Source organism: Monopterus albus, unplaced genomic scaffold (genome assembly GCF_001952655.1).
Source record: "Monopterus albus unplaced genomic scaffold, M_albus_1.0 scaffold24.1, whole genome shotgun sequence".
Classification (NCBI taxonomy): Eukaryota; Metazoa; Chordata; class Actinopteri; order Synbranchiformes; family Synbranchidae; genus Monopterus; species Monopterus albus.
In genome coordinates, this window is record NW_018127904.1 from 2,510,581 (window position 1) to 2,538,246 (window position 27,666).

The following is a 27,666-nucleotide window of genomic DNA, read 5'->3' on the forward strand; positions in this document are numbered from 1 at the left end:
ACCAAAGTGCTGTACATTGCAATAAACAATATATATTAAAAACACAACCCACAAGCACAAACAAAATCAACACCAATATAAAAACATGAATCAATAAAAATAAATAAAATCAATACCAACATAAAGTATCAAAATGCCAATGAAAATAAATGAGTTTTTAAAAGAGACTTAAAAACAGACAGAGAAGAAGCTTGTCTGATGGGCAGCGGTAAATCATTCCAAAGTTTGGGACCAGCGACTGCAAAGGCCCGATCACCTCTAAGCTTACGCTTAGTTCTAGGCATGCTCAAAAGAAGCTGATTGGCTGACCTACTACCTTCTGGTAGTAGAATTCCCTCAGTTCTGACTACCTTTCCTCTCCTTGTTACCGTTCGACCACACTTATCTAGTCCGAAATACATTCCGATGTCCTGGCTGTAGATTCTAGTGGTGTGGATCAGCGATTCGATGTCTTGTTCACTCCTCTCATACAGCTTGATGTCATCCATGTAGAGGAGGTGTCTGATGGTTGCTCCATTCTGTAGTTGGTATCCGTAACCACTCTTGGTGATGATCTGGCTCAGGGGGTTCAGCCCTATGCAGAACAGCAGCGGGGACAGAGCATCTCCTTGGTAGATACCGCACTTGATGTTGACTTGTGCAGTTGGCTTGAAGTTGGCCTCTAGGGTTGTTTTCCACATTCCCATTGAGTTCTTGATGAAGGCTCTTAGAGTCCTCTCGATATTGTACAGTTCCTGTATATATATGTATATGTGTGTGTGTGTGTATTTATACATAGGTGTGAATTTAAATAAATGCTTTGAAGAAAAGGATGCAACATAATGCAAAATAGACAAGCAGAGCAAAGTAAAGTAATAAAGTAGCAAATGTGCAATGTAATGAACTGACAGCATGAACACAAATGTAAAGCTTTTCATTTACACCAGTAAGAATAGATGCAATTTATTACTTCCACCCTTGTACCTTTGTGAATATCTGAGTGGCTTTTTTTTTGAAGAGGTGTGAGACAGAGATGCCATGCTATGCCATGCTGGAGGTGATGCACAAGAGACCACCTTAATGAATGTAAGCAGGATGTGACTCTCCACAGGAGATTAGGCAGGAGATAAGAAATGGCAGTGAATCAAGAGGATCACTGCCACAATGTGAAAATGTCTAAGGGGCAATTTGGGTTTGTGGCCACAGAGGCTTTATCTACGTATGTATAAAAATTTTAAATTAAAAAAGGGCTTGTGCATGTGCCTGTATGTGTGTGCATGTAATGGAATTTTACACAATTGGACCAAATGGAAGGTGTTTCAAAAAACATGACTCTTCTAGATTTAGCTGTGTAATTTTGCAGTGTGCACTCTAGTTGAGAATACTTGTACACCTGACAGTGTGTAGAGTGGATAATGTGTTTGCTGACTTTCATCCCACCTATAATTTTGGAAACTGCTTAAAAACAAAAACAAACTAATAAAAAAAGCTACAGAGTTGCAATGTTTTAAACACCTCACTCACTCTAAGGAAATGGATGGATGGATGGATTTGTACATTTTCACTCATTTTAATCGTGCATCATGCGCAGACTCATTTTTGCCTCATTCTTGTATATATTCTACTTCCTGCTGCTATAACAAAACATCTTCCCATAGATAGCTGAAGTAAAAGTTCATGAAAATTATAATCAATGAAACACTTCAATAGAAGAGAAAATGCCTCCTGATGTCATAAAGATTTAATGGCAATAAAGAAGGAGACCATTTGAGAAACAAACATCTGACAGGATTTTTGGTTCAGTTGGTAAGTTTGTTGAAGCAGGAGTGCACAGTGGTGCTTACCTCATCATAGTAGATTCTGAAGTCAGCCTTCTTGCTCCGGAGGTCCCATTGTACAATCGTCCCACTCTCAAACCCTATGAGCAGCTGCAGATGGATGTGAAAGGAAATGGATAATCAAGAAGTGATGATATATATATTTATATATATGAGCAGAGCATAAATCAATGGCACCAATGTAATTTCATTTTATGGCACTCATTGCTGTAATGTAGGGGAGCCTGTAGCTCCCTCTACAAAAGACTTTGTGTTCCTTCTCCTTCCTCTGGGATATATCAGATCGTTTCACACCTTCAACGTTACTTTTGTTGTCACCACAGCAAAGAATGATTTGGAATCTGGCTTTTAACATTCGTAGTCATTGCACGCACACCTTTCACTACACATCATTTAACAGCACCATAAGCAGTAAGCTAGGTTGGAAGATGGAAGTGCCTAGAATAGAATAGAATAAGAATAGGCGGTCAGTCTTGCCAAGTAATACCAACTTTGAAATTTTGCTCTTCCATTTTTGGTGATGTTTGTACCCTCTAGCAGACCAAACAGCAGGCAGCTACAAATCAGATCAACTGATCAGCATGTAGGACACGCCACCCCACACATTGTGTAGTCAAGATTGGGAGATGTGCACGTTGGTCCATCTGCAACCATCAGTGATCTACATTTACCCATAAACATCTTTGGAGATTTGGGAGATGTGCACGTTGGCCCATCTGCAACCATCAGCGATCTACATTTACCCATAAACATCTTTGCTGCGTATGTACATGTTGACGCCTATGGGAAGTTTCAGACAAGTATAAATTAAGCTTTACTACTGAATAGTTTCTTGTAATTTTCTAAGCTGCTAGGAAGCTGATACTGTAGATTATTTATTTGTCACAACTTGAAGGGAATATTAAGCACCAAAGGCCTTGATAAATAAAAATGTGTATGATTCTGTAGTCCCTTCTCTTTGCATCCTGGCCACTGCATTTTAAAAATTAAGTTTTTACTCTTTCAGGGAAGCAACATTAATACCTCAAAGTAATTTTTCATAAACGCTGCATGTAGCATTTTCTTTTCTTGCAGTGAAGGACAGCAGTGTGTCAAAGCAGCTATAAAAAATTGTATCTTGTTCTTATGTCTTCACAGCTTGTCAAGTCTGGTTTGACCCAGAGGCAGTGAAATCCACTGGGAAAATCAATATGCTCCTTAATGACCTCTCTTTCACAACAACCTCCACCTGCCATTTTTCCTGCCAATTTGAATGCAGCTTGACCCTGAAAAACACAGCTTCCCTCAAAGGATATTACCTTCAAAGGCTACACAGCTTTTTTTTCTTTTGTGTGTATATGTTAAAAGCCGAGGGGCAGAGAAAATGGACATGAGAGCAACAACAGGAGAGACGCTGAAAAGAGAATGGTTTTCTTTTAGTAAGCGAGAAAGAAAGTCAAGCAGAGACAGAATGAGAGGTGAGCAATTAGACAAAGGAGGGTAAAACAGGGGAAGCAGAGGGAGGTTGGGAGGGGGGACACAGGGGACTGAAAAAAATAAATGGCAGACATTTAACTAGAGGCAAAGATTGGGAAAAAAGGAGAGAGCCTGTTTTCAATTGTAGTAATGCTAGAGGTGCTTTAGGAGAACCAGAAGCTTCTGCCTGTGTTTCTTTTATCTGTCTACTCACCTTGCCTTCATCCTTTGGGCTGTCGCTCAAATGAACCACAGGTCCTGGATGAGTTTTAGTTGAGCTGTGATGAGAGGGGAAAGATAAGGAGCGCAGAGAGGACACAGAAGATGGCAGTTCAGAACACAAGCATATTGCATACTAACATAAGTAGTGTGACATTTATAGGTCCTCTATGGATGTAACATACCCATTGACTGTGTTGAATTAGCTTTTAGCAGGGAACAACAACAACAACCAATATGTATGCCAGTGATTTCCCAGATTATCCAAACACTCTACTGAAATCAACTGTTACACACACACACACACACACACACACACACAAACCTGCTCATGGATTCATTATCAGCTACAGCAAGACAGACCCATCAGGCAGACCGTTAAATATACAGTACATTTTTGCCTCCGTGGTGATGCAGGCATTAGTCTGTAATATACAGTACATTCCATTGTGTATTTATTTGAAATATCCGGTTGGCACATTAGGAAGTCCGGTGACACACAGGGATAATTAAGAGCTGCACAAAGGGCTCCACTTCACTGCACTCTTGAAAGCCAGCAGCTTCCCTGCGTTTTGATATATGTAAAGTCATTTCTATTTCTTGCTCTTATTCAAGACCTAAACAACCTGCACCCCCACCGTGTCACAGTCACTGCCACTTCTACCTGTTACTGCAGCATTAATCAGACCAAGAGAAACTTCTGTGGAAGAAAGTGAGTAAGTGCATTTAAGTATGTTATTTAAGTAATTCTGAGGTGCTTGTACTTTACTTGACTATTTTCATTTTCTTGCTAGTTTACCCACAGTTCAGTGGCAAATAATGTACTTTTACTTCACTACATGCATTTGGTAGATTTTTTAAATTACTAAAAGAGAATATAACTGAAAATATAAAATGATTTCACAGTTTATAAAGTTATTTAAATTAGCTCTAGCTTTATCGGATGTCGCATTAAAGTGATGTACTGTACATGTAAATGCATCAATAATTATAGTCCAGTAATATAACATACATTATTCTGAAATAGACCATCAATCAGTATATCTGCTTTTTGTACTTTAAGCATATTTTCAGTTCAATTCAATTTTATTTCTATATCACAAAATCAAAACAACAGTCATCCCAGGAAACTTCTTTAATAGGCTATACGTACACCATAATATTTGAATATATACCCCCATACTTAGAAACTACATACAGTACATTCAGGATGATTCTTCCAAATGAAGGCTTTTTTGTGTGGCACCTATCATATAGGTAAAATGTAATTTTAGAATAGGTACACTGTACTCAGAAAACACAGTATAATTACATTTCAAGTATCCATTACTCCTCAGACGCTGCATGTTGGTCCCCTGGACTTACGTATATGTATCTGTACATACTGTACAGGTAGGCCATTATTACACAGAATGGCGTTCTAAATGCAGGCTACGTACGGTGGAAGTTGCGAACTGTAAAATAAAGCATAAACAAAACTTGAAGAATTCATTTTATTACTGTTTTCCACTGAATCCTAGATCCCAGCAACTGAACACAGGTCACTTGCTCAGCACTGAACTTAACTGTAGCAGCCACAGTTATGATACTTTAGTGGCACAGTGGCTGAAATGTGAGCCAATATGGCAAGCGAAGGTAGCATGTGACTGATACATTGAGACGAGGCCTGCTGCTGAAGGGTGACAAACACTAAACTACAGCAAGCTCTCATTACATTTCTATCCTACAGTTTAAGTAGTAAAAAGCCATGTTATCAACAAACCATCCACACTACACAATACCTGTTCAGTCACTGAAGAGCCACAATGGGGGGACGCCAAAAATTAATCTTGCTACACCAGCCTTCCACAGCAAATAATACACTAAGCTGGCATACACACATTTGCACCTTTGACCCCACACCTATTGTTGTACATTGACAAACTAACACCATACACACACACACACACGGATATGCTGTGCCAGTCGTGGATGATATCAATTTCTTTTGAATTCTTTTGGAGTTTATTAGTATAAAAACAAGTTATGTTGCTGCAGAGAAACATTTGTAACAGTCACTGAATTCTGGATACAGTGGGCTGTGACTAAAGATGTAGGTTCACTCACTATTAACAGTATATGTGGAAGGTCATTTTCTTAGGCTGGAGAAAGCCTTCATAGTGTGGAGACAAATGCTATAAGAAATATGATAAGTCACCAACTGACTTAGTGACTTTTAAAGAAATAAAGCTAGTCTTTCATTTGACAAGGCCAGTCTATGAAATGCACACAAAGCAAGTGAAAATGTTTTCATAAATGAGTACACCGATGAATGGGTACAGCAATATGTTCTGAAAGATTGTGAGACTATATATCAGGATTTCTGCAGGGTTCTCTGAATTCAGGACCTTTTAAATACCACACAGGCTGCAATTTAATACATCCTTTACAGTCAACCAGGACAAAGCAAAATAAAACTATGATTGAAAACCAGAAGGGACAATATAACCTAGAAATATTTATTACCATGGTCCAATTTTTATTCCTACTGATATACTTAATGACGCTTTCTTTAACTACATGGAAGAACTGCTTCTGTAACTTGCAGCAGTATTTGCTACAGATCTGATGGCGGTGACTGAACGTGGTTCAACAGCCACTTGCAACACAATCCACTGTCATACCAGTCTCATTGGTATAAGTATATACGGTCTTATGGCAGCAATCTTAGCAATGAATGCATTCCATAATTTTTGTTTCGAAACACTTCATAAAATAAATAAAAGCAATCATGCATAAATGATCCAATTTAATGCGATTTCTGTGCCTGTCTTTGGCGGTGGTAGCTACACGACAGAAAGCCTTTAACACAACCAGCTCAAATGAAATGGTAATGCTGGTGAAATGTGTTTTAGGGCAGCAAGCTTAATATGATGATTCTGTTCCTGTCCAGAAATGTGGCGTTGACCAAAGTAGTTGGGCTAAAAAATCTCAAAGGCATGAGTATACCATGTTAAAACTTGTTAAACAAGCCTGGCTGTTCCTGTTGGGTATCAGGGGATTTGAAAAATAGCCTAGTTTCTCTGCTTTTTGCCCAGTGAAGTTTGATTCATATACACTGAACATGTGTATATGAACACTAAATGATGAAAACTGATTGTATGAGGCAGAACATTGAATGAAAGAAGTAAAAAAAAAATTTTATTAGGATCTTTTTTTGCAGTAATAACTGCAAATGCCTTTGAAATCCCAAACACAAATGCAAAGTAACCATGAGCTCCAACAAGACCAGCGGAGCCATGGTAATCCATCATCATTAGGAAAGAGGAAAAAACAGGAGGTGAAGCTTGTGAGCCGGCAGTGGTCAGCGGCAAGCAACCAGGTAATTCAGGCAAAGGCAAAGTTTAAATACACACAGAAGGTCAATAGACAACGTGCCAGAATGTAGATGGAAATGGGCCAGCGTGTATACTGTAAAGTAATAGGATGCTAATGGGGAAATATGGAACAGATGCACGAGCAAGTGGGTTGGGAAGAATCAGGTAACTGAGAATGAAAAAAGTATTTGAATTGAGAATGACAGGAGAAGACAGAAAGAAAGGTCAAAATACACAAGGCTGTGACAGTTATCGTGACTAAAATCAAGAAAGCTCTTTTGATTTTTGTCCTCTTTGCTAACCACCAGAAATACACACACACACATCGGTATATGCTTACCATTCGGGCAAGGACTTTATCTTTTGTGCTTGGTGTTTGTTATGTAGTACTGACTGTATGGTTAACACCTTTACTGTGAAATAAGCCCTGCTATATTTTAATGAATTATTTCACTACTTATATGATATATTATTAATTAAAATTCCAAGGTTTGTGTTTAATCAATTTGCATATTTTGGTGCATTCATCCTTTGATCAATACAGAGTGTAGCTTTTATTAAGGAAGACTTTCATTCCCTTCTCCGCCTGGCTAAATCACAGATTTTATTTTAAGGATTAGATGCACACTGGGCTTCCAAGACTTTATTTCTGAACAAACAGAGAGATCTCAACACTGTATTAACTAGGACAGGGAATGAGGAATCATACTGTCCACGTCCTGAATATTATCAGGCTAATATTCACCCAAGTATGAACGTGCAGTAAATAACATCGCAGGGTTATGGTCTAGCATTAGAGGTTGACATTAGTGACATTATCTCCTCGTGTCTTTGTTTTCTATTCCTCCTTTCTGCCTCTGATGTCCTATGCAATCAGCATAATGATTTTGTGGAGCCAGACTGAGCACTGACATGATTTCCCTCCCCATGGATTTTGAATTTCCTTAGAACACACACACACACACACACACATGCATATAGAAACACAGAAAAAAAAGAAAAGAAATATGAGATGCACTATATATAATGCACTTTAGCTCACTATAGATATTCCCTTGAAAAACTGGGGGTGGAATGGGGCATAAGTCAGGCTTAAAGTGTAATACCTCACTGCTTTTATTAAATTTTATTTATTTGGTTTTCTTTAACCTGAATACATGACATTTAGACAGGTTAGCTGTGGATTTCATGACTTATTCACTTTGTCTCCACGGTGCTCCACAGCTCAGAAACAATGCCCTTACTGATCCTTTTGACTTGTATCAGCAGGTGATTTTCCATCATGCCTGCCACATCAGTCAGGCCATGAAACTTAAATGGCATAGACTGGAGAAGACAGCGTTGTCCCTCTTATGGTACGTTAAATGCAACAAAACTAAACAAATACATAATCGGGAGTTAGCCCAATAATAGAGCCAACCTTTTTAATACACTTGTTGATCTTGTTCCTATCATTAGCAGTAAAGTTGTTACCTCAACATACATAAAAACAAGGTACTAATCACAAAACTCTGATAAAAAGCTTAGGAATATCATAAGAAAGCTATTGGAATATGGTGTCCGTGAATGTTTTGCAGATACATAAAAAACATTTCCTGATCATAAAACACAAACAAAATATTAATCCAGACATTTAATTACTTACTAAATGAATTTGGAAACAGGGCTGCTGTTGCCATGTATTCCTGTTGTCACATATTGCATTTTAAGACATTCATTTTATAAACAATCTTAAAAGCAGAACTAGCCAAACATGCCAGTGCTGATTACAGCTGACATGATGCCAGGCATAAACACAATTCTGTTCATCAGCGCGATCTATGAACTGCATCAGAGTGAGCAATGGGCTGCTGTGTCTTCCCATTTCTCCTTGCATCTCATTTTTTATGTCAGTGTGGAATGAATCTCTTGAAGATGAAATTGTGAATTAAATATACTGCGAACCCATTTGAATTTCAATGAGCACCCGGCCCTCCTTTCTGGGAACAGCGGCCCCATTTGAATTGTTGCTATAACTGATTCTTTTCAAGAGAGCATAACTGCTGGGTGGTTTTTATGATTATACAAGACTTTATGTCTTATGGCTTATGCTAGAGTCTTACCAAGAGTGTCAACAGACAGACATAGAGGGGGAAAATGTGTGAGAAGTGCAACATAGTTGTGTATAGATCAAGCTCTTGACCATCAGTTATGGAACAATTAGAGCCTTGTTTTTATATGTATCTTACTTGTAGATGTGCTGAAACTTAAAATGTATTTTAAGTGACGTAAGTATCATGTAACCGTTGGGTAAAAATATGACTCATGACAGGACAATCTGTCCAATTTGCATACTCTCTGTGTTTAGTTGGTTTCGAGCTCCTCAATAAAGCCTGAACCGAAAATTCGATTTCTGGTCTGTTTCTTCATCCATCCATCCAAAATGAAAAAAGACACCCCTAACACACACACACACACTTTGGTTTCTATTAAATTAATGCATCTGTGAGTGGCTGTCACACAAACAAACTGTGATGATACAAATACACACAGAAACACACTGAATTTGAGTCACACGCTGCTGTTTGTACAAAGTGCAAAGAGGGGATGAGTTCTGCCTTGTTTGCTCAGTGTTCCCAGCAGGAAAAACAAAAACTCCCTGCACATCCCTATTCATATTTAGTGAAAAACCTCCACAGACAAAACATGACACCCCCCAGCCACTCTGAGTGTTTATTGTAAAAAAAAAAAATTCATTCTCTACTAGTTCGAGTTTTTATGAACTCCACTAGAAAGGTACAGAGTGCTGACAGCTAGAAAACCGAGGATACATTATAGCGTATGCTCCAAGAGAACATACTATGGAGTGTGTATTGTTCAAACAACACATTATTGTGATTGCCATCACTGCCTGATGTTTGTACAGAATCCAAATGGTATATATATTTAGCTCCTTTATTTATTTATTTATTTATCAGCCAGTTCGGTAAGTTAGTCAGCTGTCGCTTACAGGCCAGTGATAATAATGAACACCACACACTTTTTTGTTTCATAATGGTAGATGGGAATTTTTTTGTGGCCAGTACATACTATGAAAATCACCCACTCAGAATGTGAGTGAGAAATGATAAATACAGTGTATTATACAGTATAGCTTGATTAGTTTGATTAGTCATTCTTAAGTGCTAGGTTGAATTAGACATATTATGAGACATTGTTAAAGCTCACGATTAATGTAGTTGCTAGATAAGGGTTCAAACATTAATGTTACCCATTCAGTAAGTGGCCTTTGGTGAATGATATAGTGCATCTGCTTTGTTACAACAAAACCTATTGTTATACAATGTGTTGAGTTAAACATTTGAACACACCGTCACAGTCACTCAGTGCTCAAGTGCACTAGCAAAATCTATCAAACGCTAAAATGAAACTGGCTCTTATGAGGACTGCGCCAGGAAATAAAGACCAAGAACTACCCCTTCTGGACAGGATAATAGAAATAAAATTGACCTTATTTATTGACCTTGGCTTATTTTTCAGGTGTGAAGGGTGAAAAGGTATTAATCTAGAACAAAAAATAATAATAAAAACAAAGAAAATCCATTGAATGAGAAAGTGTGTGCAAACCTTTGACAGGTACTAGATTTTCTACATGTGGAAGTCTTCTTTTTTATTTCAGGTTACAGGTAGATGGTGCTGTGGAAAACCTGAATTATGTGTTCTTAAAAAGTCATTACTTAGAGAACAAAGTACAAATACTAACAACAACAATGCCCTTTCACACAGTTTAGACTTTTCAAGAAAATTCAAAAGTTCTGAATCAAAGTTCTGATCAACAAACCAAATCTCCTGCTAAACTCTCAACCACTGTCTCGGCCTCCGAGACTATAGCAGTGGTTGACAGACAGGCCTCCTACACATACACATCAGTGTTGTGACTACTCACCAGTTTGGGCTGTCACAAGGAAACAAGATGGCTCGATATGAGAGTGACTTGCAACTGACACTGCAAGAGGGGACTTGTCAGGGTAACACCACAAGAACAGCGCGTGGGTGGGTGAAACCAAGAGAAACAAACACACACACAATGCAGCTAAGCAGCATTTGTGTACTTGATGTTGCTTTTCATTGTCATTCTGCAGTGTATGTCAGCTACGCATTTGACATTTGCAACAAAGGACACATCAAAAAATTAATTAAGGCTTCTGCTGATAAGTAATATAAATGTATGAATGTTATATAACATGGTGAATGCCCTCTGCCATATGTAAAAAAACAAAATTTCTCAAAGTTTTATTGAAGAGTTGATTCACTATCAATATTTATTTTATTTCTTATACCGGTACATATTATGTTAAATATGAAATGCACCTTAATGATGACCATTGCCCCAGGATAGTTCATGGCTATGTTTGTCAAAGGAACATAACCATACTGACTGAGAAAGGTTCAGTCTAAAAAACAATTGCATGGCCACTTTTTTTTACTTAGACGTGGCTGAACAGTCCCGTATGAATGCACATAAGAATGGGCCCACATTAAGATTACAAGCACAAGAGCAATTCAACACCTAATCATTGTGAATACAAGGCCTATATCTAGGCTATCTGCAGTGGAGAAAGAGAAGCAGACAGGTTATTTCAGTGATTACCACAAAACAGGCATCCGCATTTTACTCACCCAGAGCCACAGTGAAACCTCTGTGGTGTTCACTGCTTTCCATACTGAACACATGAAAAGGTGAGCACAGAGAAATCTGGCAATCTTTAGTGTCTAGTTGTGAGATAGTAAATAACGACTGATGACATTTTATGGCGCAATATATTGCAAGACCACAAACACACTTAGTTACAAAATGAATACCGAGTTTAGCTGTCACAGAAATCACAGCTACAGAGATATTTGAAATTGCTTATGTATCCTCCCCCCCGATCTTATTTTGAGAAAAAGAACAAGACCCAGTAAATTGCCAAGGAATATTATGCTGCTATCTTCCAGCCTGGCCCATTGTCATCCACACCAGCCCCACTGTCATGTTGAAGCATTAGCTACTCACAGTTCTATGGCCTTGTTCCACATGATGATGTATCCAGACAAAACGAAGGACTCGATGTTTACGATGTGTGTGTTTCCGCGCTCTGTCCCCACATACAGCCATTTGCTCTGAAAGGGAAGGTGGCAAAAAGTGATCCTAGGAAAAAAAGGGAAGAAAATGAGTGTTAGAATATGAAGAGTGGCAGTACAGTCAAACAGTGTGTTCTGTGTATTCTCTAACAGTGCATTCTGGCACTTTTGTACATGTGCACATTGATCTACACCTGTTGCAGTTCATCTCTATGAAATTTAGGGTGAATTCTGCTTTCAGAAAAGCAATTTGTGTATCAGTTTACCAATAATGTTATGATTATGATAAGAATTAAATGCAGTTTTTAGTAATACGTAATTATTTGTGTGCAATCTGATGTAGTAAACTAAAAATATCAAGCAGCTAGTTTAATTTAAAATAGTGTTTCTTTCTTAAATACAAACAAAACACACTGTAGAGGCGTTCTGCAGAAATTACATTATTAGGTTTTTTTTATTATTATTTTCAAATTTTACTGATGTAAGTAATGTCTTTTAGTGGATCCATGGTTGGACACAGCATAAACACCTGTTAAAACAAATGGGGATTCACATGGACTAAGGGGCAATTAATTTGTGACACAGCTGTTGGAGAACAGAAAAGACAATTAAAACAGCATTCTAGTGTTTTTGCCACCTGTTTAGCAATGATGTTGGCATTCTCTAACTCTGCATATGTGGTGCACATGTCACCTGAGGGTCCGTACCATGACACTATCATAGTACTTGGACAATAATCCTAAGCCTCAGTGGTGATATGGCCCTTGTTCAAAGCAGTCATTTCATTTGCCACAATGCAGCACCTTACATAGAGGTATTATCATCTTCATTTGTTGTGTCCGTTCAGTTTCTACTCTTTCTTCTTTTGTCAGAGAACTTTAGCGCTCAGCCTGTAAGCTCACTTTGAGCCGTGTGCAGTAGTTATTCTAAGAACCCTTCAAAACAACTTCCAGAAGTAGTCTATTCTAGGCCCACTCCATGCAGTATGGGGTACTACTGTAGTCTGTGTGTTGGTTCTAACACTGCACTGAACTGAAAACACACAGACCATGTATGGAATACACGTGTCATGATAAAATTGATATTTGTTAAACAGCCATTTTTCCATGACCTCTTCCTGGCCTGGAAAAAACATGTTCCCCCTGACTTTTACATGTTTTTCATGACTGTATGAACTCTGATCAGTGCTATTTCATGTACTGTATTGCATGTTTGATAATAAATAAATAAGATTATAATATGATACAGGGTTGCTGAAACTGCTACTGCTACAGAGTTAGCATGTATCATCTTTGCAAGCACCTTAACCAGGGAATAAAGATCAGCACACACTAAGTGACTTCTGTCCATGCTGAAGACCTTATAAAGATGGGTGGGTGTGGGGTGGGGGTGGAAGTCACTGGGCTCCAGTCCCACAGTCCCACGCTCAGCAAGAAGCAGGATTATTACATAGAAAACAAATGTAATGGCAGACAATTCAATAAGGATTTTAGGGGCTTCGGGAGATAACAGCATTCCAGCTGGCAGGGGAGGGCTATGTGAGCAACAGAGCCATCTTCTGTCTGTTTTTACATCGTGCTTTTAGCGTTAGCACACCAAATCCACATATTTCTTTGTTTAAGAAAGCTTAGTGATGATTCTTTCTAGATAAACGACATATGAGAAAAAAAAACTCTCACCCTCTTCATGAACTCCACTTAAAGTGCCTTGTTTCAAAAACCATGCAGTAATCTTGTGGTTTTGATACTGTGAGTTTTTTTTTAATAAGGCCTTTTAATACAACAAGCTGATACCTACAGTATAATCACATGTGATCATTTGACCTCTTTTTTTTTTACTATACAAGTGCTGTGTGTTGTTGTCGACCTGTTTTCGTGGTAGACTGGTCCTGTATTGATGTGTGTTACATGCTTGAAACACTTAATTAAAAAGAGCCTATTCAGAAAAGCATTTAGTGCTGACTATCTCTATTATGAGCTGACCATTTCCATAAAACGTTGCAGGGAGGATCAAATAAAAGACAGCACTTAAAAAAAAATCAAAGGAGGAAGGATGAGAAGATGAACAGACACAGAAGGAGATAAACAGTGAATACAATGATCAGCCAACAAGTACAGGAGGAGACATGTGTTTAACCTCTGGCTGCCCAGTCACTGCAAAACCAGCTGTAGAGATTAATTGAATTTTGACTTCCTCTAGAAAATGGGTGACCTTGCCAGCTGCTCCGTATCAGACATGACACAACAGCTTAAGGAATTCTACAGTGACTATTCATATCAGCAAAGATCAAACATGTTGTAAAAATCTAATCACAGATGATTAAATTAGCTCTAATGACTCGCTTTATTGTGTACAGATCTACAGCAAGTGTCCAGTGTTTCATGTATTGTATTACAAATTGTGTTTGGATTGAAAGTTCCCTGTCACACCAGCATGACAGTCGAGTGCGGGTGGCAGGCGCGAGATGCTGACTGACAGTTATCACAAAACAATTCTCTCCACTGTTTCCAGTGATTCATATGTTCTTCTTGAGGGGGTGTTACAGTGCTAATTGTCAGAGATTCAACCTAGAGACAGAGAGCTAAATGGAAAGCCGCTGCCCGGCCTCTGGCAGATGATTCATTATGCCCCTTTTTTCTTTTTATCTTAGAGCACGATTCACAGCTCTGCTGCTGAGACGAGTGGTTCTGACTCCTACTTATCGCACAACAAGACAAGTAGAAAAGCTACTGAAATGAGGTTTTTTTAGTACTCCTGTAGCAAAACATCATTCCTATAGCGTTAACCTCTGTGTTTGTGTGGGCATGCTATGTGCATCACACAGTGATGGGTACAGCTTCCAGGCTAAGAAGCTAAAGCATAAAATCTCAAATGGATAGGTTTACAGTGGTCAGTATGTGGTGATTTCATAAAGCATCAGTGTATTGAGGTTGTTGCAGCAACAAAGTGAGAAGATCAGTCATGGAAAATCACAGAAGATGAAAGAAAGACACAGGAAGCAGTATAAATAAACAAAAGACCCCCAAAAAACCTTTCAGACCATATGTTTTTAAGGTATGCAAATGTAAATATTTATGTTAGGTTCATTTTTAATTACTAAAACTTTTGACTTAATGTGTTTTCAGACAGTGAGAGCTAAGTGCTAGAGCTACATCCAGTTCTACTAACAACCTGTACCAAATGCCACACAGCTCTGCTTTACATCTCATCCCGTAGCCAACTGCATGTATTTATATGTCACATTAACTTTCCGTTTCCTCTCTCGCTCTGCCTGTACCTTTCTGCAGGTAGCCCTGGCTCTGGAGCGCTATGTGATGAGCAGTCATCAGCCAAATCAACCTCCCCAGTGTTTGAGTGTTTGTTGTGTCCTTTAGCTTTTCTTTTCTGTTCTCTCTCCTCTATCCACTCACCCCAACCGGTCGAGGGAGACAGCTGCCCGTCAACAGCCGGGGTCTGTCGGAGGTTTCTTCTGTCGGAGTTTTTCCTCCCAACTGTCATCAAGTGCTCAAAGGGGATTTGTTGGGTTTCTCTCTATAACAGTATGAGGTCCAGACCTTACTGTGTAGAGTGCCCTGAGATAATTGTTGTTGTGAATTAGTGCTATACAAATAAAACTGATGTGAATTGAGTTGAATTCTATTTACTTATCCTCATCCTGCAACGCAAATCTGCCAGTAATTCCCCAGTTTAGACTTTAAACTAAAAGGCATTAAGCATTTCATTTCAGGGCTTCAAAAAACTGGAGCAGTCCTCCTACTGAAATTCATTTCATCTTACTTCACATCTCATTTTTATAAACTTGCATTCTACAGTATATTGAAAGGTCTTTCCCTGTCACTTCTTCTTTATATTGTCTTCCCTTGTCCCAGTCATTTCTGTTATCTTAGTGTTTTACCTTTTCTCCCTCCGGTTATTCTGTGAAGCTGTTTTAAAAAGCGCTATATGACATTGGCAGCTACCTTCTTCTCCTCTCAAAAGCATGACTGGCATCATGTTTACAGCAGCATCCTTTAATGTTTTTAAGACTCCAGGATTCTTCATTTTAAAAGAGGTTTGATACATTCCTGAAAAATAAACAATTCTCACACACACTGCTAATGAGTTGAAGCCTGCCACTTCATTACAGAGACACAAAGTTCTTTCCTTTACAACTTGCAGACCACACAGATCTAACAAACCCTTCCAGCCCACTGTCTTTTAAGACTCTATTGCATTGTGAACACACGATGCTTATATTTTATGATTTGCTTTCTTTAAAAACAGGACTGAGATTCTTCTGAAAACATGGCCTGTGACTCAGACAAAGTCCCTGACTTGTAATAGCAAGCAGGATGTATCTGCTGTGACATCTAACCATCAGAAGTAACATTTGTATTGACATAGTGACAGTGCATTTTTATGAATAAAGAAAACTTTAATTAAAAAAAATACTGCAATTCATGTGCTTTATAAAAGCACGGTATATTCATCATATTCAGGCAGAATCCAGTCAGATTCAGTGAATGTCCTCGTCCATGACATAGGTGCCATGAGGAGGAAATCAACTCTTCTTTGGAATGAATAATATGAAAATGTGAACAGAAACTAAATAAAACCCTCATACTCATCTTAATTACAAAGTAGCCACTTGTTCCTGAACCGTAGAAAGACGGATTTGGAAATAACTGAGATTTATTAGCACATTTATTTTTGTATGTGCCTCTTTTATGCTTTGTTATGAATAATCTTTTCAAATAATAAGCTTGCTTTCTCAACTTTTGCCAATATGCCTGCACTTTCTTAACAAAAGTCCTTAGCAGGTTGTAAAAAAAACTGCCCATAACAGAATAATGTTTTGTTATTGGCTATTACTAATCTCCCGTTAATCTCAGCTTTAGTTAAAATATGTTTGATTTGAGGTGGGATTTATGACCGATACTGCAACCAGTCACCAGGGCTGTACTTTAAAAAAGCTGAAGTATACAGTAGGAAAAGGCTCTGATCATGACTTGTCTCAGTTTTATGATTTCTATCAAAAAAAAGTACAGTACTCTATTGCTTTCAATGCAAAACGTTGATGCTATGTTGGACAGGCTTGAACACTTACAACACCTGGCATAACACAGTAGAAACAACAAGAGTTCAATAAATGCTGGTGTAGTGGTTTAAATATGTTACATGTTAATATGGATTATGTAATAGAATGGGGTTTATGGGTTCACGTTAAGTTCATGTCAGCTGAACAATGAGCTTATATAAGTTGGTCAAGATGTTTCCTGGGTCTGAGTACATCTCAGGGTGTTGTCTCCCAAAACTGGAGACAGGAAGCTAAGTTCAGAAATTGACGTAACAGCCTAAGGAAAGCTGTGGATAAAAGAATACGCCTGAAGGGGTTAGAAAAGGAAGAGAGGATGAAAATGCTACCGTGAAAAGCGTACCGTAGACCTGGCTGGGGGGCCGGGGGGTCGGGGGAACGAACTCAGGACTGACTGGACCCCTGACCAAGATTGACTGACTCTGTGACAATCTTCTTATTTAATACTTTATCTATCCCATTGCAGGAGGAGTGATTCTGTTCTCTGTTTCCTAACTACCAGATGGCTTAGTTAACGACTATTCTGTTCAGAATAACTGTAATATTAAATTATTACTTAAATTGGGATGATTTGTCTGAATGAATTTAGTCTGTATCACACTCTAGCCACGACACTGGCAAGAATGAAACAGACCTCCGCTCTCTTTACCACACACCAGTAACTTGCTGTTTTGCCCTGTAGACACAAATGGGTGTGTGCTCTGGATAGTTAAACAAATGCAGTGGACTCCCCCAAGTATGAACAACCTGTTGCTCAGGCAGGGCACTAAGAATATTGTACCCATGTGGGACAACCAGAGGTGCTGTTGTTATCAATTCAGTCACTTCTATGCACAGCGCTGGTGTTACATTTGACCCAGAAGCTCTGAAGCACATCGAGTATGTAGAACATTTTGTCCTGAAGCTTCGCATTGAGACTTTGTCCACCACTAGTGTACGACCAGTGACCCCAAAGTTTTTTTCATGAAAAAAAAGAAATCCTTTCAAAAACCAAGCATTAGCGTTTAGAGGCCATAGTTTGCCATTAAAGTTTAATGGTTGAGAGCAGATACTGAAATGTCACTGCTGGGAAAAAGCAAAGAGCCAAGCCCTTAGTTACCACCACTTTCCACAGAATGCTATTCCACAGAAGAGGCGATGGCCTTATTTAGAACAAAGCAGGGAGTGAGACAACTGATTGACTGAAAGAAACAGCAAGCTGAGGGTGTGGCACGCCTTCTCCATCCAGAGGGTGAGGAGGTGCAGGCTGACAAAGACATCAAATAAAAGACAGACGGCAAGACACAAAATTATCAACAGAGAGAAAGAGCACGTAGGGTCTTCTCAACTTCAAACACCCTCCCACAGCTAGTCAGTCACGATTCTGCAGTGGTCTTGTTTCTTCCAGCCCACTGAGCACTTACAGTGCATCCCTTTGCATCACATGTTGTTGCAGGTGTGGCCTTAGCTGCCAGGAAAAAACAACATTGCTGCAACAACCTCTCCTCTGACCTCTGGGACCCTCAAGTGGTGGCACCAGAGAGGCTGTCACAGAGAGAAGAGCTGCAAGACAGGAGTTCCCAGGCCCAATGCTGGAGGATAATCACACTCAGCTCCAGCTGATAAACCCCAGTGACAAAATGAACGCTTGTGGCATTTCAAACACCAGTGCAAATATTTTTCATTTAACCCATAATAACAGAAATTAGATTAAAGTCTTCTGCCATCATGCCTGTGCTGACTGGGCTGCCATAAGCAATAACCTGTTCAACTATTCCACCAGTTCTCTCTGCTGATGCCAGTTTGTAGCAACTATGGGAAAATTGGCTTATGTGGCTCAAGGGCTGAGGTGGGAACATGTTAAAGAAGATGGATTTGGCTTCCCAATAACCACTGGGATGTGGCAGTGGGGGATGTTTCAGAAGCTAGACAGGGGTCACCAAGTGAGATAGGACAGTCTTCTAACCAGAGGATGTTCTTTCTCAAGTTTATCAGACAGGGTGACAAAACATGACAGTCAGAGGCAGTCTGCTTTATCATCTTCCAGAATGAACTGATTAAATGAGTTTTCCTGATGGATGAACTCTGAGTGCTGCCAATGCTGCAGCTGAGATGTGGTCCAGCAGCCAGTATAATGTATGCTGGGTGGTGTTGGATATGGTATTAGTAGGAGATCTTTCTGGAGCATAGAGGGCACTGCCTATAGTGGCATCAGTAATTTCTGAAAGAGCTTTCAAAGGAATAAATATGTTAAACAAAGGCTAACTTGAAGCTAATTTCATCAGCGTTGTTGAGATGCCAAAGATGACCGGCTATACAGTATAATTTCAAATTCATGTGGAGCTCATCCTTGACTGCCTGACTCTGTATGATGTTAGTGTGCTGCCTATAAGATTGATGTTAAAAGCAATAGAATCTTGTACCACTATTTGAATATACTGACCTATAGCAGTCACATCCATCCTTCACTGGAAGAAGGTGAGTGGTGTGTCTTTGCACATTGTAGGCGTGTGTGTGCCTGTCTGCTCAGATGTACTGTAAGTTGTATCAAGCAGACTCTATGCTTACCTCTCTCTGTTGAATTTAAGTGAATGCAAGACAGCTGGCCGCCTCTGACGCAGATTCCACAAGTGTAGCGTGTCATCAGCACAGGCTGTGACCAGCGCCCCCTAAAGGATGACACAGAAGAAGTATAAGGATGGAAGCATTCTCAGGTCACAGGGGACACCTTATCTTATCCGATCTGTAGCGAAAACAAATTCCTTGTGTGTGTTTAACATACTTTGCCAAACAATGTGATTATTAAAATCTTTCAATTGAATCCATATCCTGTAGTTCTGAATGATTACACTGTGAAAGGTTAAGCAAAGGGCAAAACCAGAGTAAATTCTAAGAGTCCTGTAAGAGACACATGAAGAGCTGAATGTCAAAGCAATCTTGTGGAGAGAGAGGTGCATTAGTGCACATGTACAGTAAGAAATAAAATTGGTAAAATGAAACAAAGAGTGCATGGCTTAGCACAAGGCTAAGGAATTAACTAATAACAGACTAATGCTGTATTTACTCTACAGGCACGCATAATCGTCATATGAACATTGAATGAAAACTGTGAAAGGAAAATTAAAAATCATTTTCAAATGACGTCAACTGAATTCAGCCCTAGTTCTGAGGACAGCAAATGGTAATTACAGTGAAATTCCCAATGCAGCTTTGCTACCAGGGTGTCACTATAAAGACTGGAGCCCAGGGAGAATTAGCTTTAGATTACCAACTTAATTTTAGGATTAAAGACTGCACAGTGCAATGGAGGATGAAAACATTGCTTCCCACCGATTTACTCATCTACATAGCAAAAATATTTTTTCACTCATTTTAAAGCTGCAGTATGTAACTTTCAGCAAGTATTTGAGTTGTGAAAGAAAGTATGCTCAAAAACTTGTCTGAATGTGGAGAGGTGCTGTGGAAGTTTTCTGCAGCACAGACTCATTGAACAACATGGAGCAGAGTGGATTGATTTGGAGTTTCATGCTAGTACCACCTTAAGTTACATGCCGTACTGTAGCCTTAAGCAAAATAAAATTTTAAGAGTAAATGTGAAAGTAGAACAGAACAGAAGAACATTGTAAAGTACAGTGAGATGGACATTTGGAGGACTAAATGAAAAACACAGGAGCACAGTTATATTTTTTATTTTTAAGAATGATCATGAATTAAGGAGTTCTAGACCAACCACAGGGAGGAGCCAGACTGAGGCAGATGACACATTACCCTTGACGACGCATCCACTGGAAACTGTCGGTAAACAGTTGTGCTTTACACTTCAGTAGAGACAGACAAACAGGCTGGATACCTATAAACAAAAGCAACCTCTTCGTCACCACCTTAGTCTTAAGTCTTTTCTCTTTCAGAGGTAGACCACGATGTTTGAAAATATTACTTCTAATGAAGCACCAATAGCAACTTTATGTGGTTTGTCTTATGGTATTTTGGTGTCTTCTTCTTTTTCTAATGTGTGCCAAGCAGCAATTTGTTCAATACTGGCACCGGTGGAGTTCACAGCTGTCTCCTGACTGTTTCTGGGAGACGTAGGCTACAAGACCAGGATACAATGGCCACACAAAACAAAGGCTGATGACCACAACGCAGCCGCAACTAAAGAGTTAGCTGTTAGCTGTTAACCTAACACGCTGTGGTTAATACATAATGGCAGTGGATGACAAACTGTGGGCAAAGCTGAAATGATTGCTTCTATGCAAGTGTTTGCTTGTGTATCACCTGTTTTGACTCACAAATCTCACTCGCTGGTCAGCTGATAAAATGGCCCCAGTCCTTACAAACTGAGAACCCAATAAGGAACTCAGAATTTTTCATACACTCTGCTTTTAACTGGTACGTGGAGGGAAACACTGGCACTGTCAAGCCCTGCATTCAGAAGCACTTTCAGAAACCCACCTATGTGTTTCATGTTGTTCATTCATTTTACTTTGTTTGATGAAAAAAAGATTATAATCAAAGTCTATTATTAGCATTGTTGGTTAGAGTTTTCATCTGTGACTGATTCCCTTTACCTCACTCCTACCAGAAGTTTAATTATTTGAGCATATTTGTTGAATGCCTTCTTTCTATACATAGAATAAAATATGCTGCTGCTTATCCATGTCAAATTTGACTGACACATTCAGGAAATCAGAATGTCTGATATGGGATATGATTTTGTTTTCATAATCTTAGCATACAAAGAGCTTCCTTTCAATTTCACTCTTCTCAATCTTGTTTTGTAAAATAATTGCACCCTGATAGGATTAAAAGCCTTTTACATTGGTTGACTTATTACTTTTCCATTAATATCTGCTCCATTTTGCCCAATTTGTAAACATTCATGTGAATATATTCTGTCTTTTGGGTTGGTCTCGCCATTTCTGGATGCACTATCTTATATAAATCTCATTTGAATAACTATGTCTCTGTGCGTGTTATGTTTTTTGATTATTTAGCTCTTAAATTTTGGTTTGATCAGATTTTCATATCTTTTTTTGTGATCTAATTTGGGGTTGATGATACACTTGACATTATTTTGTGTGTATTTAGGGTGGCATACAGTGTGTTTATTGCCATGATATGCTTTAGTGCAACTCAGATTTATTCAGACATCCCATTTTTCAAGTTATTTCCTTACATGTTACTACAGCTTTTCGACTTACTGTCTGTGTTAACACTAGAAATGTATTTCTTGATTTGTGAAGGAAATCTAGCAGAATACCAGTAATAGACTGGATTACACGATACAAAATAATGAAAGTCATTTAATGACTTTATCAGCTGTGTGCTAGCTGGTTGGAGTTAATATAATACATGTAGAGTTGAGACACTTAAATCTAACTCAGCTGAGAGGTGATGTTATGAACCTAAACAGAGTCTTATGCAACATAGATTTGTTTGTATTACTCAGTATCACTTTATCAGCTGCAGTGAGCTATTTTTCCAAACTAAAGTCATTTTGGGTGACGACAAAAATTATGAGCTGTGTAATGACTCTGATCTTTAAAACTGTTTTATTCCTTAGTGATGAGCAAAGTTACACAATCTCTGTTTCAAGAACTTCTGACAAAAAGGAGCTTTATAAAGTTTCCCCTGAACCTTATTTCTCTGCTGCAGTTAAAAAATTATAATGCAAATCAATGTACCCGTTCAGGGGACTGAGAAGCTTGAAGGCTCCTTAAATATATTTCCAACATTGGTCTCTGTAGCTGTGTACAGATGGGTGACAAATGAAAGAAAAACCTGAATAAATGTGTTTGAATGATTTGATGAGTATGAAAATGATATGAATCATATGCTATATCTTTCACAGTCATCAGATCTCAAACCATTTGAACACCTATGGGAGATGTTGGAGCAACGTGTCAGACAGCGTCTCCACCACCATCATCAAAACACCACATGAGAGAAAATCTGGTGTTCATTCCTCCAGTAGAGTTCAGAGACTCGGAGAATCATTGCCAAGGAGCGCTGAAGCTGTTCTGGAGGCACATGGTGGCCCAGCACCTCACTGAGACACTTTATGCTGGATTTTCCTTTCATTTGTCAACTGTATCTCATTATGCAGCAGATGGCAAAAAAAACTATTTCTATTCCCCGAGAATAGGGGATTACATTTCTATTGATCAATTTTCATATAGTAATATTCCACATTCTTTGTGATGTTTGCTTATCAGTATATTCTGTCTGACATGTAGAGTGTAAAGGCCAATCCAGCCAGAATCTACAAAACAAGTTCGGTGTAAACAATTTTTAAATACAAAACTATGAGCGTGGTTAGAAATGTACATTTTTCACAGTGCTCCTGCTGACCCATTCTTCAATCTCACTGTGACACAATAGTCCTTTTTACCTTTTGCTTCCCTAAGCAGTCTTCCCTCTTCCCCCTCCATCCCTCACCCACCATTTGACATCAGTCTACAGCAGCACTCTAACCTTCTTTGGATGTATTATTCTTCAAGAAAAATAACGAATTAAGAATAGGCAAACAAACATGTTAATTATCCCATTCATACTTTCCAGCAACACAGTGACAGGAAAAAAAATCTCATAAAATAGCGAGAGAGAGGCTTATTAGGATAACATGATACTGTATGAAATTAAGACTACATAATGAAACAGTTGACAGCTAGATGTGTTGAATGGCATGGCTTTTGTCTGATATAGAGGGGAAAAAAGTACTCTCAGTACAAAGTAAATCTCATCATTCACAGGTGCCTGCAAGAAGTGGCCTCTTTTGTGGGTTCATATGTCTAATAGGAATGTGTCATTACACCTCACTGAATGTTAAGAGGCCAGCCTCAATATGCAAGCCAGTCATTATCGGGGCAGCCGACAGCCCACATGCCGAATCCCAAAGAGAGCACTGACGTACAGCGCTGCTATTAGTCATCCTGTAAAACAGTGGGAAGGCCTAGAGTGGTCAGTGTGAGGGTACGTTAATATAAGGGAGACCACACACAGCATGTAAGGAAGTTCTGCCAAGAAAATAAGAACAAACAAGACTGTGACAATGGCACACAGACATACAGTACAACGAACAGCCCTCTTCAGGCCAATTCACTTCCATTTGTGTCAGATACGTCACAAGTAGGTCAATGAGTGACGGAGAAGTAGGCTGAAACAGCCAGTGGGCTTATAAAGAAATAGAGTGGCTAAAGAAAAAAGAGCAGAGATGCAGGAAGAGTGCGTAGATTAGAGCAGAATAAAGGACAAGCAAGAAAGAGAAACACAAAGAGAGTGAGAGTGTTGTGTTCTAGACCTGTGTGACCTGGTTTCTGCTTTTTAACTAACATGTGGGCCCTCTTTTCTCTAATATACCAGTATTCTGTTAGTAAACAGCATATGACATCAAACTGCAGCATACTGACAAAGCTGCTGTTAATGTCCGAAACGCATTGACGTGACGTAGAGCGCTGCCGTGTGTCTGCCCACACAGTCCTGGTCTAACTGCAGAAAAGCAGAAGTGAGGGGGGAATGGTTTTAAATGTAGAGAGAAAATAATTCTGTGCTCTTGAATAGCAATGATTCCTAAAAAAAATGTACATCTCCAGTACTTTCCCAGAATTGAATTTCTTTAAGTCCATCAGATGAACTGAAAAGCAACAGTCTACAGCCAGACAGTAGTCTGAATTCAAATCCTTTATTTGTGTAGTCACAGGACATGGTAGTCTAGGTGCACCAATGAGCTCCCATTTTCAAGATTACATTTCTCTGACGTCACCTCTCATTTCAAGCAACAGCATTTCCTTTACACACACACACTGGTTTCCAACAGGTGAACTAATATCACTTCTACTCATACAACTTTATTGGTTGACATCCTTGTCCTCAGTGATCTTAATTTCTGGCTAATGTGCCCTTATGAAAATGGACAACATAAAGCCTCAGTCACAAGTTTTAATATGGTATTTGTTTGACTGTAACAATGTCAATCTGCAAATCTGCAGAATTTGCTTAGCAGTTAAGTTTTAACTGCTTTTTTTTATATTTGACCCATTTGCTCAAATTAATTTCAGGTCTCAGATATTAGAAGAAACGATCTCAGTGCATGTTGAAAGAGCCTAGGGTTGTTTTATCCTTTGCTTATCTCTTAAAATGATCACCAAATCTCATACAGTAAGAAAATGACAATGAATTTATGCTACTAATGAGTAAAGTCTGTGGAGAAGATCACCAGGACTCCACTGCCCTCTCTGCAGAGCATTTACCACCGCAGGGTGCATAGGAAAGCTGCCTCCATCCTCAAGGACCCCACCCACCCCCAGCACAGACTGTTCATACCCCTACCCTCCGGTCGGAGGCTCAGAAGTGTCAAATGCAGGACCTCTAGACTGAAAAACTCTTTCTTTCCCTCTGCCATCAGACTCCTAAACAGCTGACTCAGGATCTACCTCATGTAATTCCATCTGTACTGTTTACATACTCTGTTTGCACATGCATAATTGCACACTCACTGCTGAATATTTGCACTTCAGGGCTCCCACATAGTGATTATATTCTCTCTACATTATATTGTGTTTCTGTTGTATTTTTATTGTGCTTCTTTCACTTGCTGCTTTAAAGTGCCTTTGATTTGTGTTACTACCTATTTAGATTTGTTATTGCTCATCTACTTTATAGTTTTACTTGTATTTTGTGGCATTCATGTGGACGGAAAAGTAAAAATTTCATCGTACAGGGAAACATGTTTCCTAACTGTGCATATGACAAATAAACACTTTGACCTTTGTTGTCTGGGTGGCCACAGAGTTGTCATTCAACTCAAACAGAAAAAAGAGCCATGCTGTTTAACTGGCTGATTGTTATCATATGATGATCAGCAAACCCTAAAAGGCTCCCTACACAGATGAGCACTTTGGATCAAAGGTTGGTACCATGTGATTATGATGATAACTAGGTTAAAAGAATAATTCTGATCCAATTGATTTAAGGTGTTGCTGTGACTTCAGGCCTTGATAGTGGGACAAGATCAGAGTGAAGAAAGCATAATGGAGTCTGTCTTACCTCATTGATGAGAAACTGCAGTTGAAGAACAGCTGATCCACTCTCATGCTGACAGTAGCAGTCCACCCCAGGTCGTCCCAGTCTGATGATATCACAGTCAAGGAAGTGTGAACAGTACTACACTTAAATTATATGACCTTTAAAGTTGTACTACAGGGATCAGACACAGAGTAAAAGAACTAAAATATGTTTTTCAAATGCTACAGTATATTGTAGTTTGAATGGGTCTGATTCTTTGTCCTGGTTCTTTTTGTGTTACTAGTTTATCAGTGTTTCAGTGTGAGAGCTGATATGCGCCTATTTTGTGAGGATGCACCTGCCTCAGTTGTGGTAGAAGCATATGTAGACAAACTGGGCTAGAGCCTGTCCAGTGAATACAGTAGTTCACATAAAGTAAACTAATAAGACACTGTAAAATCCAATGTTACTGTGCATTCAAAAGCTGATAGATGGCAATTAAAACCACTGGGGTGATCGTTATAGATTATATTTTATCTGCCAAGCAGGTTTTACTGTTGCTCTTTTTCTCCAACAATCAGAGACACAGACTTTTACTTCCTTCCAACCAATAGCAGGACGACATTTACTTCAGTGAATCGTTATTTCAGGGACAGGTTTTTATGGCAAAACTTATGACTGCATGTGTGTATGAACTGCTAAACCCTCCAGAGACTTCTGTCCACCACACAGTGGCTACCCACGACACCTTGCAACCAGCTCAGGACGAGATGATTGTATAACAGCCACAATCAAATATTTTGTTTTGTTATCTGACAGTGTAAAAATGGAACAACCTGTCAGTGAGAACAGAATATGTGCTCAGATTTAATGAAACACACTATGAGTAATGGAGAGTAGGAGGCTAAAGACCTGGTTTGACCTGCTAAAGAGAAACCAGCTGAGAGAGGAGGAAGAAAATAAATTCACTTGTTCTTCTCTTATGTTGGCATTTTGATGCGGACACAGACGTGTGAAGACATTTTCACATGTTTTCAAAGTGTGGTACATCAAAAGTGACATTCGTTTGTTTTAAATCAGTAAAATTCATATTGTAAGTCCAATGTATGCACTTGTCATTAATTAGAAAAACAAAGATAAATGCACATAAAGTTTGGATTTCAAATAAAACTAGTCATTTTCTGCAATGTCCTACATGGAGCAGAAATGCTAGAGGTCTCAGATGAAAATCCAAACAGTATGCAGAGTGAACACATCTCATTTCAGCGTCACAGTGGGCTCTGAAACCAACAATGCAGAAACATCCAGACTGTTTTGCTAGACAGATTTATCACATCTATAGCAGCAGCAGCAATGGACTCTGATACGGGAACTGTCTGACCAGGCTGTAGATCACAGGTGCACTGGGCAGGAAAGACACAGACAGGTCACGATTCAAAATGCTGCTCATGACCCAAACCAAAAGTGAAGTTTTAGTCTTGTTTCAAAACCTTTGGAAAGCTTTGTTAGTTTGCCAGTTTTTTGCTTGAAGTTAGTTTTATATCTCCTCGGTACATTTGTGTGACTTCATTCTCATAATTTGTAGATACGCTGCTTTTCCTACAACATTAGTAAGTTCCACTGTTACTTTTATTTACTCAAATTAAAGGTGTGATGAGAC

General features: G+C 39.0%; 1 protein-coding gene across 5 annotated transcripts in view; it reads right to left on the reverse strand.

The window, feature by feature from the left end:
* The window catches only part of stxbp5l (syntaxin binding protein 5L), a 115,968-nt gene that overhangs the window by 43,249 nt on the left and 45,053 nt on the right, over window positions 1–27,666 (reverse strand). For all 5 annotated transcript variants that reach the window (XM_020594670.1, XM_020594668.1, XM_020594667.1 and 2 more), the window contains exons 3-7: window positions 26,049–26,130; window positions 19,572–19,672; window positions 11,883–12,017; window positions 3,487–3,550; window positions 1,824–1,907 (exon numbers count right to left, since the gene is read on the reverse strand). In XM_020594670.1, coding sequence (XP_020450326.1) covers window positions 1,824–1,907; window positions 3,487–3,550; window positions 11,883–12,017; window positions 19,572–19,672; window positions 26,049–26,130 — 466 coding nt within the window. The remainder of the gene's footprint in view (window positions 1–1,823; window positions 1,908–3,486; window positions 3,551–11,882; window positions 12,018–19,571; window positions 19,673–26,048; window positions 26,131–27,666) is intronic.